The 19434-nt window shown below is 42.9% G+C and overlaps 1 protein-coding gene across 1 annotated transcript in view; it reads left to right on the top strand.

The window, feature by feature from the left end:
* LOC138755370 (retinol dehydrogenase 10-like) overlaps positions 1-19434 on the top strand; it is a 114696-nt gene that overhangs the window by 88924 nt on the left and 6338 nt on the right. Inside the window, exon 3 of the mRNA XM_069921218.1 lies at positions 11137-11282. Coding sequence (XP_069777319.1) covers positions 11137-11282 — 146 coding nt within the window. The remainder of the gene's footprint in view (positions 1-11136; positions 11283-19434) is intronic.

The following is a 19434-nucleotide window of genomic DNA, read 5'->3' as shown; positions in this document are numbered from 1 at the left end:
TCGCTCTTGTGTTAATACTCCCATGGCCACACCGTCTTTCGCATTGGTATATAGCTCAAATGGCTTATTTAGGTCAGGTAAGGCCAAAACTGGGGCATTAGTAAGATGCTGTTTCACCATATCAAAATCTTTAATCTCTCCCTCCGCCCAGACAACAGTTTCACCCCCTAGAGTCGCAAGTTTATCATAAAGAAATTTGACCAGGCTGGAATAATTCTCAATCCAAATTCTACAGTATCCCACCAAACCAAGGAATTTCCTAAGTTCTTGAGCATTCTTTGGAAGCGGGATCTGCAAAATACTGCGTATTCTCTCTGGACTTATCTTCCTAAATCCTTGACTAACCAAATGATCTAAGTATTTAACCTCGGATTGAATAAATTGCAACTTCGATTCACTCACTCTAAGACCCTTATTCCCTAGAAAATTCAAAAAATCAACAGTGTATTGTTTAACCACATCATACATTTCCCCCGTGATTAATAAATCATCCACATATTGTAATAATTGACAATCCTCTCTCCGAGGGGCCTCATCTAGTACCTGTTCCAAAACTTGGCCAAACAAATTTGGTGATTCCGTAAAACCCTGGGGAAGGACCATCCACCGGTATTGATTTTTCCGTCCTGTAAAGGGATTTTCCCACTCAAACGCAAACATGACCCTACTGTCCATTGTCAAAGGGCAGGTCCAGAAGGCGTCTTTGAGATCAATTACACTGAACCACTTACTATGGGGGTCAATCTTACCCATCAATGTACAAGGGTTAGGTACAACCGGATAACGGGTGAGAATAATTTTGTTTAACTCTCTCAAATCCTGTACTAATCGGTATGTGCCGTCTGGTTTTTGGACAGGTAGAAATGCAGGGTTCGAGTTTACCGTCTTTCACCAATTGGTCAATTACTGGCTGCAGCTCCTTTTGGCCAGGCATAGGAATCGGATACTGTTTTCGTCGAACTACCTGGTCGGGGTCTTTTAGAGTAACTTGCAGGGGAGGAACATCTAACCCTCCTCTATTACCTCTTTTCGCCCATACCCTAGGATTTATTAGTCCCCAATCCTCCTCCATCAGCACATAAAATTGAACCCCGATACCCGATTCCTGTGGTCTGGTACCGATAGCCAATTGGTCCTGTAAATCACGTCCCAACAAGCAAACCCCAGCTTAGGGAACAAGTAAAAGATCCTCTGTTACCATCTTTCCTCCCATTTGTATCTTTACATTCTTTAATTTAGGGACTGCAAAATCTCTTCCCCCCCCACCCCCTGAAATCATCACTGTCCCTTCTGTTTTAACACCCTCGGGCCAACGTAAAATACTAGACCGGACTGCCCCGGAATCTACTAAAAAAGTCATTTTGTCACCGTGGGGTCCTACGCTTAAATTTACCAATGGTTCTCCGTGCAGCCCTACGGTATGCATTAGCTGAGAACCGTGACCCCCCTATTAATAATCTGCCTCCATCAATGCGTAAGATCGCGTCTCCCTGGCCTGCATCGGGCATTCCCTCTTAAAGTGTCCCTCCTTTTTACAATAATAGCATACTAATGCTCCTGTTTCCCAATTTCTGCCAGGGTCTCCACGGGGTCCCGGGAACGGTCGCCATCCTCGGAATCCTCCTCTACCCCTACCTCTGTCCTGGCCTCTACTTCCCCCCTCCCGGTGCTCCTCCCAACATCCAAGAGCCAACACACGGTTCCTAACACTTCCTTGCTTTCCATCCACAACTTCTTTTACTGCCTGCATCAAAATCTTAGCCTTTCCTTTCTGTTTTTCTTCAGACCTTTGGACGTATGCCCTTTGTGCGATCTGCAAAAGCTGTGATAGTCCCTGTTCATGGCAATTCTCTGTCTTTTGTAATTTCTTCCTGATATCTAAAGCTGAATTAGTAACAAAACCCGTCAATACCAACTGTTCACCTGCTGGGGATTCTATATCCAACCCCCCATATTGCTGGATGGCCGCACGTAATCTAGTCAGAAATGCAGAGGGGGTCTCCTCGGGACCTTGGGGAACCTCAAATGCCTTCTTAAAGTTCTGCCCTTTTGGAACAGACGCCTTCATTCCTTGTACTAGATTAACCCTGTACTCATCCATTTGCGTGCGGCCATCATTAGTAGTCTTATCCCAATTTGGGTTTACCAGGGGAAATTTAGCTTCTCCAGGTATCGCCTCTGGCCTCCCCTGGTGTTCCCTATCCCAGACTCTGATCCCTGCCTGGCGGATCATTCCACGCTCATCCAAAGTAAATAGAGTCTTAAAGATAGACATTAATTCATCCCAGGTATATATATTAGGTCCCAAAAATTGATCTAATTGTTCTGCACATCCCTAAGGGTCTTCTATCAGATAGGTCATTTCCTTCTTAAAATTGCACACCTCAGTACTAGTCAAAGGCACATTCACAAATCCAAGACCCTCTGCATCCCCTCCCAAGGGAACCTCTCGTAAAGGTCTCATCCAGTTAGTTTCTGGCTTATCTCCTCCTCTATGATGGTTAGGTTCCTGCCCTCTGGGAGACAAATCAGAGTCCTGCCCCTTCCTCCCGAAGGGCCTCACACTGTTCTTCTGAATTACCCTCACAATCAAAGTCTCCTCCCTCTCGTGTCAATTGAGGCGGTAATCTTGCACTCTGCGAGCAAGTCATCATACCACTCCTACTTTCTCTTTCTTGAACTGTGGAGGAGGAGGGGAAGGTGAAGAAGGATGAAGCGCAGGGGAGAGGGAGGGGATGGGAGCTGGCACAGGGGAAACAAGGTGGAGGAAGGGAATGTAACACATCCCATCCCTTTATTTTGGGAGCAGAAGGTTCCTCATCCTTCTTATTGGTAAATTTCTTCTCGTCCAATATCATCTGATTAAATGATTCACTAAGCCAACAGGCTGCATATTCCCTACTCCCGGTATTGTCTCCTTGATTTTGGTAGAGACAGATGTTCAATGCCTGACACATCCAGTCCTTGTCAGATTCTAACGTTGGCCGATATACTGAACTCCCTTTTATCGGATTCTTAACCCATTCCTGACAACAATACCTGACCATGGTCTGCTTATCCTTCCCACGGGTTTTCCCCGCACTCCAAATGGATAACATTAGTCCTAACGGACTATGTTTAAGTATTTTATCCCCCCATCCTTCTTTAGGACTTTTTCCCTTCCTACTTCCTCCTCCCATATTGGCAGGAAAATGAAATTCCTCTTACCGGAATCCAATAGCTATTCTTAGCGCACTTCCTTAATGTCCTCCCGTCGTTTATTCTCAATGCTTCTTCTCGGATATCACTCGCTTCATCCACTGACCAGCTACCCGTCGTCTGGGAGTCCAGTTGAATCAGCCGGGGTGCACCTACCCCCGTCGTCAAGCGCTCTATCAGTGGAGGGAGTGCGAACCTGGACGAGTCCCCAAGTTGTGAGAAGCAGAGGTGCCTTCACAGATTTCACTCGAGACAAAAATTGAAAGCTGAAAGCAAAGAACATTTATTTTACAACAGTGCAAAGTTGGGTGCTTCCCCTTACCCTGGGAATACACACACATACTGGAGCTTACCCAACTTTTTATACATTCTATTTCAGTACAGAGGTACCTCCCCCCCCCCCCCCCCCTAACATTCTTCTGCCTCCTGGATTGGTTTGGCATTAGGTAATTCTGCCTACGTGCAGTTTGTGTGCCTTTCTGTGTGTAAACTTGTTTACTAGGAAGTGTCATGTCTTTGTTCTTATTCATAAATCTCAACCCCCAGGACTTGCTAAATCTATCTTCTTGCTATAAGACCCCTATTCTATTATACTTGCTTAACCCTTCCTCACACTCCCTTATTCAACCCATCATAATTCATTCCTATTTAGCACTTGCTTGACTTCCCTTATTCCATTATCCCTTCACCCCATCCAAATTCATTCCTATTTAGCAATTGCTTAACTTCCTATATTCCATTATCTCTCACAATACCATTTGGGTTGTGCACTACCCCAAGGAGAATAACCATATAACCATTTATGGAGCGGAAACAGGCCATATTGGCCTTTCGAGTCGGCACTGGTTATTTGTTGATTGTCTGTCTGTAATCTACTACCATGTGCAGTTTTTCTCCTGACTTTACTACAACCAACTGGGCTCTCCAGGGGCTGGTGGTCTGCTCTATGATGCCCTCCTGTAGTAACCTGCGGACCTCTGTCCTAATGAAGGCTCTGTCCCTCGGCTATACCTCCTGCTCTTTGTGGCTATTGGTGTGCATTCTGGGGCCAGGTATGTGAACAGCGGAGGGGGTTCCATATTCAGGACAGACAGGCTGCAGTGTTGTTTCTTCGTGAGGCGTAGTGGGGGGGGGGGGGGGGGTGAGGCCCGTTGTGCACTATTGTAATGCTTTCTAACTGACTCTGAAATCTAACCCCAATAGTACCGGCGCAGAGGTGAGGGAGTACTAGTAATTTGAACCCTTCGTATTTTGTGCCCTGGATTTATAGAGTAACCCTGCAAAACTGTTTTACCTCAGCTGCAAGGCTGTTGACTGCTAACAGGATCTGGTGCTCACTCGGGCATGTGGGGAGGGCAAGGCGGTTGACTAACCCTCTGGTCAATAAAACTTTCAGTGCTTCCACTATCTATTAAGCAATTTACCCTCACATCATTAATTTTGATTCACACGGTGGCATCAGGACAAGGTGTTGTTCTTGTGCTTTGTTTTGTGACCTCACTATGGCAGTGGAAGAGGCAAGAAACAAGATCAATGTAGAAAAGAGTTGCAACGACGGGTAATCAGAAGCTCAAGATGACCATTACAAGAGCTGCAAAATGGTTGCCTAGTTTGCATGTAGTCTTGCCAATGGGAAGACCATTTCAAAAGCAATTTATTCAATAGGCCATGTTAGAGCGGGTTTATTGGAATCTCTGGCTTTCCTAAGTACCAACAATGTTTCCAGTTTTGAAGTCCACTCTGTCCATTTCCCAGTCCACCCAGGATCTGTTCACCTTGTCCATCCCTATCCTCATCATCAAGGTTTATCCCCTTCTCTTCCTTAACCTGTCTGCCCATCATTAACAGACCTGTTTTCCCCATCATTGGTTCACTTTTCCTATCTCCTCCTCAACCTGGTTGTATCTGCCCACTATTCCTTTTTTATCTGGTTCCACCTATCACTTACCAGCTCATCTTGCCTCTCCCAATTTACTGGTTATATTCCCATTGTACTCAGTTCTGAAGCAGACCCACAATCTAAAGTTTCAGCCATCCCTTTATCTCTACAGATGCTGCTTGAACTATTGACTTCTTCAACAGTTTATTTTTGCTCCAAATCCCATCATCTGCAGTTTCTGCCAAAATGAGATGATGCAGTTTTACTTACGAGTTGATGGGTGGGGGATGTTCCTGGAGGATCAGAGGGACCTGGTCGAACTACACACAGAGTTTCCCTAGCAACTGCTGCCTGTAGCAGTCTCTGTCTCAATTGAATTACAGGCTTTCCAGCATTGTTACTGCAAGTTAAAGTCTTTGTTCCTTTTAGGGAGTTTTATTGCCCCATGCAGTTGGTAGCATCTAAAATAATCCTGCAGCTAGGAAACTGGCTGCAATGTTAATTTCCCCTGAGTCTGGTACATGAGGCTACATTTGAAGTATCAACCAAGGACAAAATTGTTTTTTTTAAAAGTAGTATCGGGGAAGTGGACTCTTTAAAATGCGTGCAGAATTCTGATAATGTCTGAACAAGTCAGGCTATGGAGCCTGAAAACTTTTTCAGATGTCCAAGATCCTTTGTCAGAAGTGAGCAAATGAAATGGGAACCAAGATTAATATCTAATGACAGAGATGCACCTTTTTTGAAGCATTTGTTTAATACATGGAATAACGTAAGCAATGAAGTGGGAATAAGCTATTCTTCTTTGGCTTGGCTTCGCAGATGAAGATTTATGGAGGGGTAATGTCCACATCAGCTGCAGGCTCGTTTGTGGCTGACAAGTCCGATGCGGGACAGGCAGACACGGTTGCAGCGGTTGCAAGGGAAAATTGGTTGGTTGGGTTTGGGTGTTGGGCTTTTCCTCCTTTGTCTTTTGTCAGTGAGGTGGGCTCACATAAGCTATTATAGGTTAATCAAAATGCCTTTGATTCAAAATAGACTTGTATGGTTACAATGAATAACAGACTTTTTAACATTTGGTTCTCTAAAGGAATTAAAATATGGAAGATTGTTATGAAGGTTAAAATTTAATGTCATTTTGATCAATTAAAAAAAATGTGGCATACAGAATAATACAGGTACACGATCCTTTATCCAGACATCTAAAATCCGAAAAACTCCAAAATCCAGCAAGTGGGGACTGGCGGTTGGGGGAGGCAGCCGAGGAACCAGCGGTCAGGGGAGATGGCCAGGTGGCTGAGGGACGCGGTCGGGGGAGCCGGCCGAGGGACCGGAGGTCGTGGGAGACGGCCGGGTGACTTGAAGGGGGTGGGGATGGATACGGCAGCACAATTTGGGTGGGCTTTCCAAAATCCAGAAAAATCTGAAATTCAGAACACACTGTCCCCCGAGGGTTCCGGGTAAAGGATCGTGTGCCTGTACAATATTTTGTTATTATCAATTAAGAACATATTTGTAAGATAAATTGGGTCCAACAATGTTATTGCCTGAGAGAAGTGAAATAGAAAATTTGATTGCAAATTTCTTATTAAATCTATTACATCAGCTATGTATATACTATTGCAAAAAGGAACTTTGAAGCAGATTGGAAATGGATTTGAACACAAATATTGCAGAGAAAAATTGGCAGGAAATATGATACCATGACAAATACAATAAATGTTAGATTGGTTCAATATAATTTTTGCATCATTTGTACCTTCACAAAGATTAAATAGAAAAATGTTTTGAATGTAGTCAACAGACAGACACTTTTTTGCATTCTACATGGTCATGTTCAAAATTGAGACTATTTTGAATACAATTAGGAAAACTGTTAGAACGGGAGTTAAATTTCTGCAAAATCCCATCCATTTTTCTTTAAAACTGGGCAATTTTTTGGCAGTAAGACCAAGATTACAATTGAATTTTTTCCAAACAAAGTGCGTTAGCAGATGCAGGAAAATGTATAACCATATAACCACTTACAGCACAGAACAGGCCAGTTCGGCCCTACTAGTCCAGGCCGTAACAAATCCCCACCCTCCTAGTCCCACTGACCAGCACCCGGTCCATACCCCTCCAGTCCTCTCCTATCCATGTATCTATCCAGTCTTTCCTTAAATGTAACCAATGATCCCGCCTCGACCACGTCTGTCGGAAGATCATTCCACATCCCCACCACCCTTTGCGTAAAGAAATTTCCCCTCATGTTCCCCTTATAATTTTCCCCCTTCAATCTTAAACCATGCCCTCTAGTTTGAATCTTCCCCATTTTTAATTGAAAAAGCCTATCCACGTTTACTCTGTCTGTCCCTTTTAAAATCTTAAACACCTTTATTAAGTCCCCTCTCAATCTTCTACGCTCCAGAGAAAAAAGCCCCAGTCTGCACAACCTTTCCCTGTAACTCAAACCTTGAAATCCTGTCAACATTCTCGTGAACCTTCTCTGCAATCTCTCTATTTTGTTTATATCTTTCCTATAATTTGGTGACCAAAACTGTACACAGTACTCCAAATTTGGCCTCACCAATGCCTTGTACAATTTCATCATAACCCCCCTACTCTTGAATTCAAGGTGGACCATTGCTACCAGCGGGTCAGCCTGACTTGCTTCCAGAGCAGGACTGGTCAGTGACGTGGAAATCAAATTCCCATTTAGAAATGGAAAGATAGCATGCAGAAATACATAGTTGTATACCTCTTGAGAAAATTACATATATTAAGGAATAAATATGATGTTTTTCTGAAAGGTTTGCCCCCATATTTACGTAGATATGAATTTATAAGAGATTTCCCTGAACCTCATCACATCTTAACTCCTTGGATAAATAAAGGATGGTACTGAAGGCAAAGTTGTGTAAATGATGATGATAGTTTGCTTACCAGGTTCACTTTTTTCTTTCTCTTGTTATCTTTGTATTTATATTTTCTTTGATCTTTTATTTTATAGTTTATTGGGGGGAGGGGTTAGTGGGATTTATTGGGATATAGTTTGTAGCATGTATAATTAATTTGAATATTTGATTGACTTTTCTGTATTTGTATAACCATGTAACAATTTCAGCATGGAAACAGGCCCATCTTGGCCCTTCTAGTCTGCACCGAACCAACTCCTCTCCTCTAGTCCCACCTACCTGTACCTTGCCCATAACCCTCCATTCACCTCCCATCCATATACCTATCTAATTTTTCCTTAAATAACAAATTGGACCCCGCTACCACTACTTCTCCCAAAACCTCATTCCATACAGCCACCACTCTCTGATTGAAGAAGTTCCCCCTCATGTTCTAAACTTTTTCCCCTTAACTCGTGACTGCTTGTTTCAATCTCTCCTACCCTCAAGGGAAAAAGCCTATCCACATCACCTCTATCTATCCCCCTCATAATCTTAAATACCTCTATCAAGTCCGCCCTTAACCTTCTATGCTCTAAGGCACACATGTCAAACTCTGGCCCGCTGGCCAAATTTGGCCCGCGATATAATTATATTTGGCCCACAAGATCATTTCAAAAATGTATTAGAGGTGGCCCGCTGGCCGCCGCGCCAGTATAACACATGCACAGCTAATACTATAAATCCCAGAATGCATTGGCGTCAGCCCGCTAATCGCCCCCACCTCCTCTGTTTACGTTGCAGGGTCTCACCGTGGACTCTGGTTTTGGGGCCTGGCCGGTGTCAGGGGAAGCCAAGGCCGCTTCCCAGCACCCGGAACCGGAGGCCTCGGGCCTGACCTCGCCAGGACCGTTGCCCACTCCTCCTCCCTGCCGCAGGCCGACCCGCGACTCACGGTGACGGGGCCGCTGATCCGCCGAGATGCCGCCCTGCAGCGAGAGCCGAAGCCCCCGCACTGTCGTTGTCCAACCCGATCGCCCGCAAACCCCGCCCTCCCACACACAGGCCTGAGTAAGGATTATGAACTTTAATCTCAGGATAAAACGATCTTCCAATAGTTTCATGTCACAGTGATAAATATATTCCTGGTTAAAAATGGTCCTGCACCTGGATACAAGCTCATTAGGCATAAAACTTGAAAAGTGTGTAAATCAAAGGATATCTTTACCAATGGAAAAAGGGCAAGGCAAATAACCCTGCTAGAGTTCATGCCCACAATCAGTCACCCATTTGATTGTTTCAGGAATCATGTTATTCTCCCACATTCTCAATAGCCCTCAGATTTTACTATTCGACAGCACACTAGCAACATTTGACAAATCCTCTATAGAGAAATATTATTTATTGAATATTTTATTTCTCATTTGTTAATGCTTCTGGAAAGAGTTTATCCAAAACTATTATTAAACATTTATTTTAATAAGAAAAAGTTTAACATTACATATGTTGAAAGAAGAGAAAACATGCAGATGTTGTTGAAAATTTTCAATAAGTATTTAGTTCGGCCCTCGACTTAGTCCAAGTTTTTAATTTTGGCCCTCCGTGAATTTGAGTTTGACACCCCTGCTCTAAGGCATAAAGACCTAATCTTCTCAATCTTTTTTGTAATCTAGATTCTGAAACCCATTTTCATAAATCTTCTCTGCACTCTCTCTAACTTGTTATTATCCTTCCTATAATTCAGTGACCAGAACGGCACACAGTACTCCAAATTTAACCTCACCAATGCCTTGAACAGCCTCAACATCACCTCCTAACTCCTGTATTCTACGCTTTGATTTATAAAGGCCTGCATACTAAAAGCCTTTTTCACCACCCTATCAACATGAGAGTCTACCTTCAGGGAATGATGAAATGTTATTCTGAGATCTTTCTGCTCCACTGCATTCTTTAATGCCCTCCCATTTACTACGTATGTCCTGTTTTGATTATTCCTTCCAAAATGAAGCAACGCACTTCTCAGCATTAAACTCCATCTGCCATCTTTCAGCCCACTCTTCTAAGCAATCCAGGTGAGGGATGGATAGCACAATGAGGACATTTGAGGGAAGGGACAGGATTGCTCAGGTTTTTGAGCTAGTTGTTCCTTCTGAACTGTGAGCCATAAAGCAAGCCTGGTTTATTGCTGGAAGCTGAAACTGATAGAAATGCCCAAAATATCAAATATTTGTAACAAGAGAAACAGTTAATATTCCAGAACAAATCTGCATGTCATGTTGGAAGATGGTCCTGTTTCTCAACCTTTGTCACAACAGACAGACAAGTTGGAGTGGGGTGCACAATTAAACTGACAAGTAGCTGGAAACTCTGCTTCTCCATGGACTGAAAGGAGCTGCTGGAGAGCCATCAGCCAGTCTCCATTTGGCTTTATCATTGTTGTGGAGACTCATTTGATGTGAACTAAATCAAAAGTACTGTAAAAATGTGCATGTTACACGAGTGAGAGAAAAGGTGCTAGGAAGAATAAAAATCTTGCTTATAAACATGGAGATTCCTTTATTGATGGGTGCCAAGATACCAGAGATGTGTGCTCAGAAATTCTCAGTTCAGAGTTAACCCAGTGTTCTCTGGATGGCAGTGCATCTCCCTACCTGTTTGTCTGAAACTTGAGCAGCTGATCTATCTTTTGTGCTAAGTAGAATTTTACTCACCGATTATTAACCAACTTTAAAATTTGGCTCCTCTATTCCCAGTTTTACATTGCTTAGTTCAATACTTTATTTCTTAATTCTCTTGACAAATAAACAATAAAGGAGCATGCAAAGATTTAAGATGGTGAAAAAAAATCATTTCCCTTTTCTGGCTCCTCAAATAGTCATGAATACCTTTTGAAATTTTGTATATTTTGATCAACTGTTTTGTAATTATTATTTTTTTCTTTTTTGCTTTTCCTCTTTTGTTATGGAGTCTGATCAATCACAATTACTTGAATTTTAAAATTATTAATTGAAGCATTATTTACACTCCATTAGACTATTAGTTGTCCTCTCTATTGCTCAAGGAAGGTCATTGCTATTAACTTGTGCTGACACATGTTTTCCATTGACAAGCATTCACTAGTGTTTTTGGTTGTGCATATCATTTGAGATGCAACATGTTCTGGTTTATTGTTATGCCTCTTAGGATTACTGTGCAAGCAAATTTGGAGCAATAGGATTCCATGAATCCTTAAGCCATGAGTTGAAGGCAACTGACAAAGATGGGATCAAGATGACACTAGTTTGCCCCTATTTGGTGGACACAGGCATGTTCCGTGGCTGCAGAATAAGGTGAGATAATTGAATCATTCAGTTCAATTTGTATTGTAGATTAATATAGTGGAATTTTCTTAACAGAATAGGGATGGAGGGAGAAGGGAGAGAGAAGAGAGGAAGAAAGGTAACTGCTGAGAAAATGTAGTCTCGTTCTTTGTAAACTTCACTGTGAAGTTTGCCTAAAACAGATTCTTAAAAATATGAATGAAGACATTTTTTGTGGTCAAGCCACAGGAAAAAAAGCTATTCAGCCCTTCTAGTCTATGCAGAAACATCATTCCTCTAGTCCCTCTGACCTCCACCCATTCCATAACCCTCCAGACTACTCCCATCCATGTATCTATCCAATTTATTCTTAAAACTTGAGAGTGAGCCTACATTTTCCAAGTTAGATGGCAGCACGTTCCAAAGTCCCACCACTGAATGAATTTCCCCCTAAACTTTTCTCCTTCCACCCTAAAGCTATATCCTCTCAAATTTTTCTCTCCCAATCTCAGTGGAAAGAGCCTACTCGCATTTACTCTGTTTATTCCCCCTATAATTTTGTAAACCTCTATCAAATCTCCCCTCATTTTTTGCACTCTAAGCAATAAAGTCCCAACCTGTTTAATCTTTCCCTGTAACTCCTGAAGACCTGGCAACATCCCAGTAAATTTTCTCTGCACTCTTTTGATCTTAATGATGTCTTTCCTATAATTTTGTGATCAGAACTGCACACAACGCTCCAAATTTGGCCTCACCAGTGTCTGAAATAACATTGCCATAACATCCCAACTCCTGTACTCAATACTTTTATTTATGAAGGCCAAGATGCCAAAAGCTTTCTTTACACAACCTTGTCAACATGTATCTGTATTCCCATATCCCTTTGTTCCTCTGCACTTCTCAGTGTCCTACCATTTACTATGGATGTCCTACCTTGGTTAGTCCTTCCAAAATGCAGCACTTTGCACTTGTCTGCATTAAATTCCATCTGCTGTTTTCTGGGCCATTTTTCAAGTTGGTCCGGATTCCTCTGCAAGCTTTGAAAGGCTTTCTCACTGTCCACACCACCTCCAATTATAATGACATCAGCAAACTTGCTGATCCAATTTCCCACATTATCTTCCAGATCATTGATATAGACAACAAACAACAATGGTCTGAGCACCTATCCCTGAGCCACACCACTAATCACAGGCCTCCAGTCTGATGAGCATCATCGACTATCACTCTCTATCTTCTCCCATTCATCTAATTTCATATCTATTTTATATCCTCTCCATGGATACCTAGTGTCTGAACCTTCTGAACTAAACTCCCATGTGGGATCTTGTCAAGGGCTTTACTAAAGTCCACATAGACAACATCCACAGCCTTTCCTTCATCCACTTTCTTGGTAACCTCCTCAAATAACTCTACAAGATTTGTTAAACATGACTTACTATGCACAAAACCATGCTGACCATCCTGAACCAGCCCTTGGCTATCCAAATACTTGAATATCCAATCTCTCAGAACACCCTCGAATAATTTACCACTACTGATGTCAGGCTCACTGGCCTGTAATTTCTTGGTTTACTTTGGATCCTTTTTTAAACACAGAAGAACATGAGCTACGCTCCAATCCTCCAGCATCACACCCATAGCGAAGGACATTTTAAATATATTTGCCAGGGACCCTGTAATTTTTACACTCCTCTCCCTCAAGGTTCAAGGGAATAGTATTTCAGGCCCAAGTGATTTATCTACTTTATTCATTGTGAGGCAGCAAGCACCACCTCCTTGTGAATCTCTATATGTTCCTTCCTTTTGCACTATGCCAGTTTCCTGAGTAAATACTGATGCAAAAAAAAACTGTTTAAAATCTTCCCCATCTCGTTATACTACACACATGATGACCACTCTGATCTTCTTGAGGACCGATTTTGTCCCTTACTATCCTTTTACTCTTAACATACCTGTGGAAACCCTTTGGATTTACATTTACATTATCGGCCAAAGCAACCTCGTGTCTTTTTTCCTTCCTGATTTCCTTCTTAAGTATTCTCTTGCATTTTCTATACTCTTCTAGTACTGCATTTTCTCCTTATTGCCTATGCCTGCTGTACATCTCTCTCTTTACCAGATTGCTAATATCCTTTGAAAACCAAGGTTTCCTATGCCTGCTAATTTTCCCTTTAATCCTGAGAGGATTAAATGCAAACTCTGCACTCTCAAAATTTGACCTTTGAAAGCCTTCACATCCTTGCCAGAAATAGCTTATCCCAATCCATCCTCCTTGATCCTTTCTCATTTCCACAAAATTTGCCTTTCTCCAATTTAGAATCTCCACTTGAGGACCAGATCCATAATTAATTTGAAACTAGTATGGACACTGGACCCAAAATGTTTGCTAACACATACAGTACTTTTGTCACCTGATCTGTCTTGATTCTCTAATAGGAGATCAAGTATTGCATTCTCTCTCATTAGTAACTCTATATATTGATTTAGAAAACTTTTCTGAACACATTTGATAAACTCCAAGCCATCTTTGTTTTTTTCATCAGTCTGCTATCTCTCAACAGATTTGCTCCTACAATTCTCTCTGACTATTAGGCAGTCTATAAAACAACCCTATCAGTGTGGTCATACCTTTCTCATTCATCAACTTCACCCATGTGTCCTCTGCAGACGAGCCCTCTGGGCTGTCCTTTCTAAGCACAGCTGTGATATTTTCCCTGACTAGCAAAGCCACTCCACCTCCTTTCATCCCTCCCCCTCAATCTGGTCTGAAACAATGGAACTCTGGAACATTGAATTACCAGTCCTGCTCCTCCTGCAACAAAGTTGTAACCTCACCTGCCAATCCATCCCCTATGCTTGTTGGCCTTTCTGACAATACTCCTTACATTGAAATAAATACACCTGAGAACATTTCTGTCACGTACAAATCTTTAATTTCCGTCTATAGATGCAGTCCTCACATGACCTTTATTCTCCTCCACCTCACTATTTAACACTCTGGTTCCCATCCCCCTGCCAATCTAGCTTAAACCACCTGGAGCAGCATGAACAAACCTAACCACCTATAAGGATTTTTGTGCCCCTCTGGTTCAAGTGCAAACCATCCACTTTCCCTGGAACAGAGCCCAATTGTCCAGAAACATGAAGCCCTCCCTCCTGCACTAATTCTTTGGCCATATTTTTAACTGCATTAACTTTCTATTTCTAGCCTCACGAGTACATGGCATAGGTAGCATCCTGAGATCACATCCCTGGAGGTCCAGTCCTTCAACTTTGTACCTAACTCCCTAAATTCTCCTTGCAGGAACTCCTCATCCTTCCTGCCCATGTCATTGATTCCCTACACAAATCATGACATCTGATTGCTCACCCTCCCTCCTGAGAATACCGAGAACTTGATCCAAGATATCATTGAGCCTGGCAACAGACTACCCGGGATTCTCGATCTCTCCCACAGAACCTCCTATCTATCCTGCTAACTATCGAATCTCTATCACTACTGCTCTCCTCTTTTCTCTCCTTCCCTTCTGAACTGAGGGTCCTGTCTCTGTGCCAGAGACGTGACCACTACAACTTGTCCCTGGTAGGTTGTCCCCACCAACAGTATCCAAAACTGTTTACTTATTGTTTATGGCAACACCCACAGGGGTGCTCTGCTCTCCCTTTCTATTCCCTTCTCTCTCCTGATGTCACCTAGCTACCTGCCACCTGACCTTTGAGGATGAATATCTCCCTGAAATTCCTCTCTGCCTCCTGAATGATCTGGAGTTCATCCAGCTCCAGTTCCTTAACTCATTTTGTCAGGAGCTGCAGCTGGATGCACCTTTTGCAGGTACAATTGTACTGTTCCCCACATCCATCAATTGGAGCAATCCGTTGACTCCATCTACCTATTCAGGATATCAATCCGAAGGCCATCCCACCAAATCCTTACCCACTGCCGCCCCACCAAAGCCTCACCGCCAACAGCCACCCTGTCGAAGCCTCACTCACTCCCTCACTGCCGACTGATGCCCCGCCGAAGCCTCACTCACTCCCTCACTGCCGACTGCTGCCCCGCCGAAGCCTCACTCACTCCCTCACTGCCGACTGCTGTCCCGCCGAAGCCTCACTCCCTCACTGCCGACTGCTGTCCCGCCGAAGCCTCACTCACTCACTGCCGACTGCTGCCCCGCCGAAGCCTCACTCACTCACTGCCGACTGCTGCCCCGCTGAAGCCTCACTCGCTCATTTCCAATCCGCCAAGGCTTCATTCACTTGCTCACCATTGCCCTACTGAAGCTTACACTCACCACTGACCTAACTGGCACACTTGGGATTTTCCAATCTGTCGAATGTTGCTTGCATGAGTACTCCAACACACTTTTGAATTCGCTGCCAATGAATGTGATAACTTTAAAGAGAGCAGGGCAAACATCACCTGGTGAACCATTGGTATTTCCAGTCATTCATTAAACAGATTCAGCATTTCACACTAATCTGGAGGTGTACAAGTATCACATTAGAACTCTAAATGTGCAATTGTTTGAATAAAATAATGATTGTTCAGAACAGTTGGATTTTAAAATTAATGGATATTTTGTCTGTCATTTTCTATTTGTAATTTTCATGAAGCTGGGTGGTTTTGTCTATTTTTTTTAAATGTGCATCAGATTTGCATTTTGATTTACTGTGTTAATGCATTGCTAAAACATCAAGGGGCAGCTAAAGATAATGCTCATTGGAATCTGAAATGTTGCAAATTTATAAGAGCATTTATGATTCTAAGATGTGGTCTTGGGCTTTGTAGTAAAGACTAAAATACTAGATGGGATGCATCATCAATTTTTTTTGAGTTTTGTGGACTTTGCTTGGAATTGTTGAATTCAGAACACTTTATGTGCAATAAATGAGCTGAAGTGTAATATTTATGTTCAATCTTTGTGATGTTTAAAAAGAAAAAAGCTGCTTAATTTTTTTTATGATGAGGTGAATATAAGCACTTGATATTCTAGAATAAGACTGAGTTGAAAACTAATTTTCCTTGATGTGCAGTTTGTTAATAATGTGCCATTGCTTAGCAAGGCAAACACTTTTCACCTCTAAAAACAAGTTTGCTAGCATTTTTGTGGCCTGAAGTAACAAAATTTGTCAAAAAAAGTACCAATTTTTAGGTGTGATTTTTCATTATTACACTGCATGTGTGCACCATGTTCAGATGGTGTTTTGATCTTGGAGATAGATTTTGTTGAAGTGAAAAGTAATAAATTGGACTTCCAGTAATTGTCAAGTCCAGATAAAACAATTTCTAGTACCAGTAACCAGGCACTTTCACTTTGTTCATGATGATGACTCACAGCTCCATGCATTAGGATTTCTGGATAAGTTGTTTAATAAGCTAGAAAATTCTTAACTGTTTCAAAAGGCTTTTTTAATAAAAAAATGCACTAATTGTTGAAGTAAAACTTCCATGAACTTCGCAGCTTTACTTTGCATGTTTTCATGGAAATCTTTTTCACTAATTTTCAAATTGTGGGGGGAAAAAAGGCGCACTGCCAGAACTGCTGAGATGACCATGCTGGTGTGGATGGACCCAGGCGAGCGGAGACGCAGCACTGCTTTGAATGGTTCAACCGCAGATGGCTCCGTAGAGATGTTAAATGGTCTCTTCAAGGAGTTTCTAAACTAAAATCTGCAACTACAGGTCTCAGATTCAGATTTATTGCCCGAGTACATAGATGACAACCCTGAGTTTCTTTTTCCTGTGGGCGAGACGGAATTATCACTTAATGGCAGTGCAAAATAAAACTGACGCAACACACAAACGTAAACATAAAGAAATGTAAGTAAACTGTGCAATACAAAGAAAAAAAGTCCTTGATTGTGTTTGTTATTTCGGAGTCTGATAGTGGAGGGGTAGCAGCCGCTCCTGAACGTGGTGGTGCGAGTCTTGTAGCTCCTATACCTCTTTCCTGATGTAGCAGTGAGAACAGATTGTGTGCTGGGTGTGTAGATCCTTGATAATTGCTGCTGCTCTGTGATTGCTCTGTTTCCTGTAGACTTTCTCAATGGTGGGAAGGGGTTTCACCTGTAATGTCCCAGGCTGTGCCCACTACCTCTTGCAGGGCTTTTCCCTCCAGGGCATTGGGTCCCCATACTTTTGGATACTGTGATGCGGTTAGTCAACACATTTTCCACCACATATCTGTAGAAATTTACCAGGGTTTCCAATGTCATGCTAAACCTCTGCAAACTCCCGAGGAAGTGGAGGGGCTGACATGCTTTCTTCACCATGCCATCAGTGTCTTCGGTCCAGGGAAGATCCTCCAAGATAATGCTTCCTCAGAACTTAAATTTGCTCACCCTCTCCACCTCTGATCCCCCAATGATCATTGGATCGTACACCTCTAGTTTTCCTTTCCTGAAGTCAGCAATCAGCAGCTTGGTTTTGGTGACATTAAGTGTGAGGATGTTGATGCACCATTCATCCAAGTTTTCAGTCTCCCTCCTGTATGTTGACTCATTGCCCCTTTTTATATGACCCATTACAGTGGTATCATCAGCGAATTTGTAGATGGTGTTGTTGTTGTACTGAGCCACACAGTCACAGGTGTAAAGAGCAGGAATCTAAGAACACAGCCAGCCCAGTGGTTCTCTGGCATGATGGATGTTGTGGAGGAGATGTTCTTACTAATCCTTGCTGATTGTGATCTGGAGGTGAGGAAATCCAGGATCCAATTACACAGTGGGGTGTTGAGTCCTAGGTCTTGGAGTTGGCCGATCAGTTTTGAGGGGATCATGATGTTGAATGCTGAACTGTGTTCGATAAAGAGCTTCTGATGTATACATCTTTGCTGGCCAGGTGTTCTCTGGCTTTAAGAGATTCAGTTAGATGGCATCTGCCATACTATAGGTGAATTGAAACGGAAGCATGTGAGGCTCCAACAGTAGCTGATATGCTTCAACACCAGCTTTTCAAAACGCATCATCACTGATGTGAATGCTGAGTCATTTAGGCAGGTTACCGCACTTGGGCACTAGTACAAAAATAGATGCCTGTTTTAAACAGGTAGGTACCGTGCCCTGCTGAAAAGAGATGTTGAAGATATCCATGAATACTTTGGCAAATTAGTCAGCAGAGATTTTTCATTTACAACTGGGTACTTGATCCGGACTGGATGCTTTCCTTGGATTCACGCTTCTGAAGGAAATCTGCAGATCATACTGGGTTATAGAGAGAATCAACAGGGGACATCGGAGTGTGCAGTGGTGGTTCTTATTCTTATGGTCAAATCGGGCATAGAAGGTATGAATTATAATTACCCCTGATGTCTCTCCTAAACTTCCCTCCCTTCACTTTGTACACATATCCTCTGGTGTTTGCTAACAGATACTGGCTGTTCACCCTGTCTATGCCTCATAATCTTGGAGAACTCCATTAAATCTCCTCTCATCTTTCTATGCTCCAAAGAGAAAACTCCCAGCTCTACTAATTTTGTTTCATAAGACTTATTTTGCAACCCAGACAACATCCTGGTAAATCTCCTCTGCACCCTCTCCATAGCTTCCAGGTGACCAGAACTGAACACAATACTCTTAAGTGTGGTCTCACCAGAGATTTGTAGTGTTGCAACATGACCTCTACTCTTGAACTTAGTCCCCTATTAATGAAGCCCAGCATCCCATAGGCCTTATTAACTATCCTATCAACCTGTATGGCGACCTTGAGGTATTTGTAGTACGTTGTGGGCTCTCTGTGCCCAAGGTGGAAGTGCCTGTGCTCAGCAGTGGGCAAGAGGGGTTGCAGACACTGGGGAGCAATGGACTGGTGCAGGTCACCAGAAATGGGGAGAACACCACCCCACCCCTACCCCCCCCCCCCATTTTGAGAAGGAGAGGCACAAGAGACAATCCTGCAGGTCAGTGACCATTGGAAGAAAACCAGTAAGGGGCCATCACAGCTGCAGAAGATATGGTTCGAGGACCTAGATGGTCTGAGGGCTGCTGGAGATTGGCTCTTGGGACCCAGGTATAGGAGCTGAGATTTGAGAGGAGGCTCCCGAAGGGCCTCGGCTGCTGAAGGCTTTCTGATCGTATCTGAGGTTTGAATCCTGACCTCAGGTTGTCAATGGATTGAATAGGAGTCTGTGCAGCGCAGAAGATGTAGGAATGTTGGAGGCGAATTCATGGACATTCCGTG

The sequence above is a fragment of the Narcine bancroftii genome, chromosome 2 (assembly GCF_036971445.1).
Source record: "Narcine bancroftii isolate sNarBan1 chromosome 2, sNarBan1.hap1, whole genome shotgun sequence".
NCBI classification, from domain to species: Eukaryota; Metazoa; Chordata; class Chondrichthyes; order Torpediniformes; family Narcinidae; genus Narcine; species Narcine bancroftii.
This window is presented reverse-complemented; position numbering and strand designations above follow the sequence as displayed.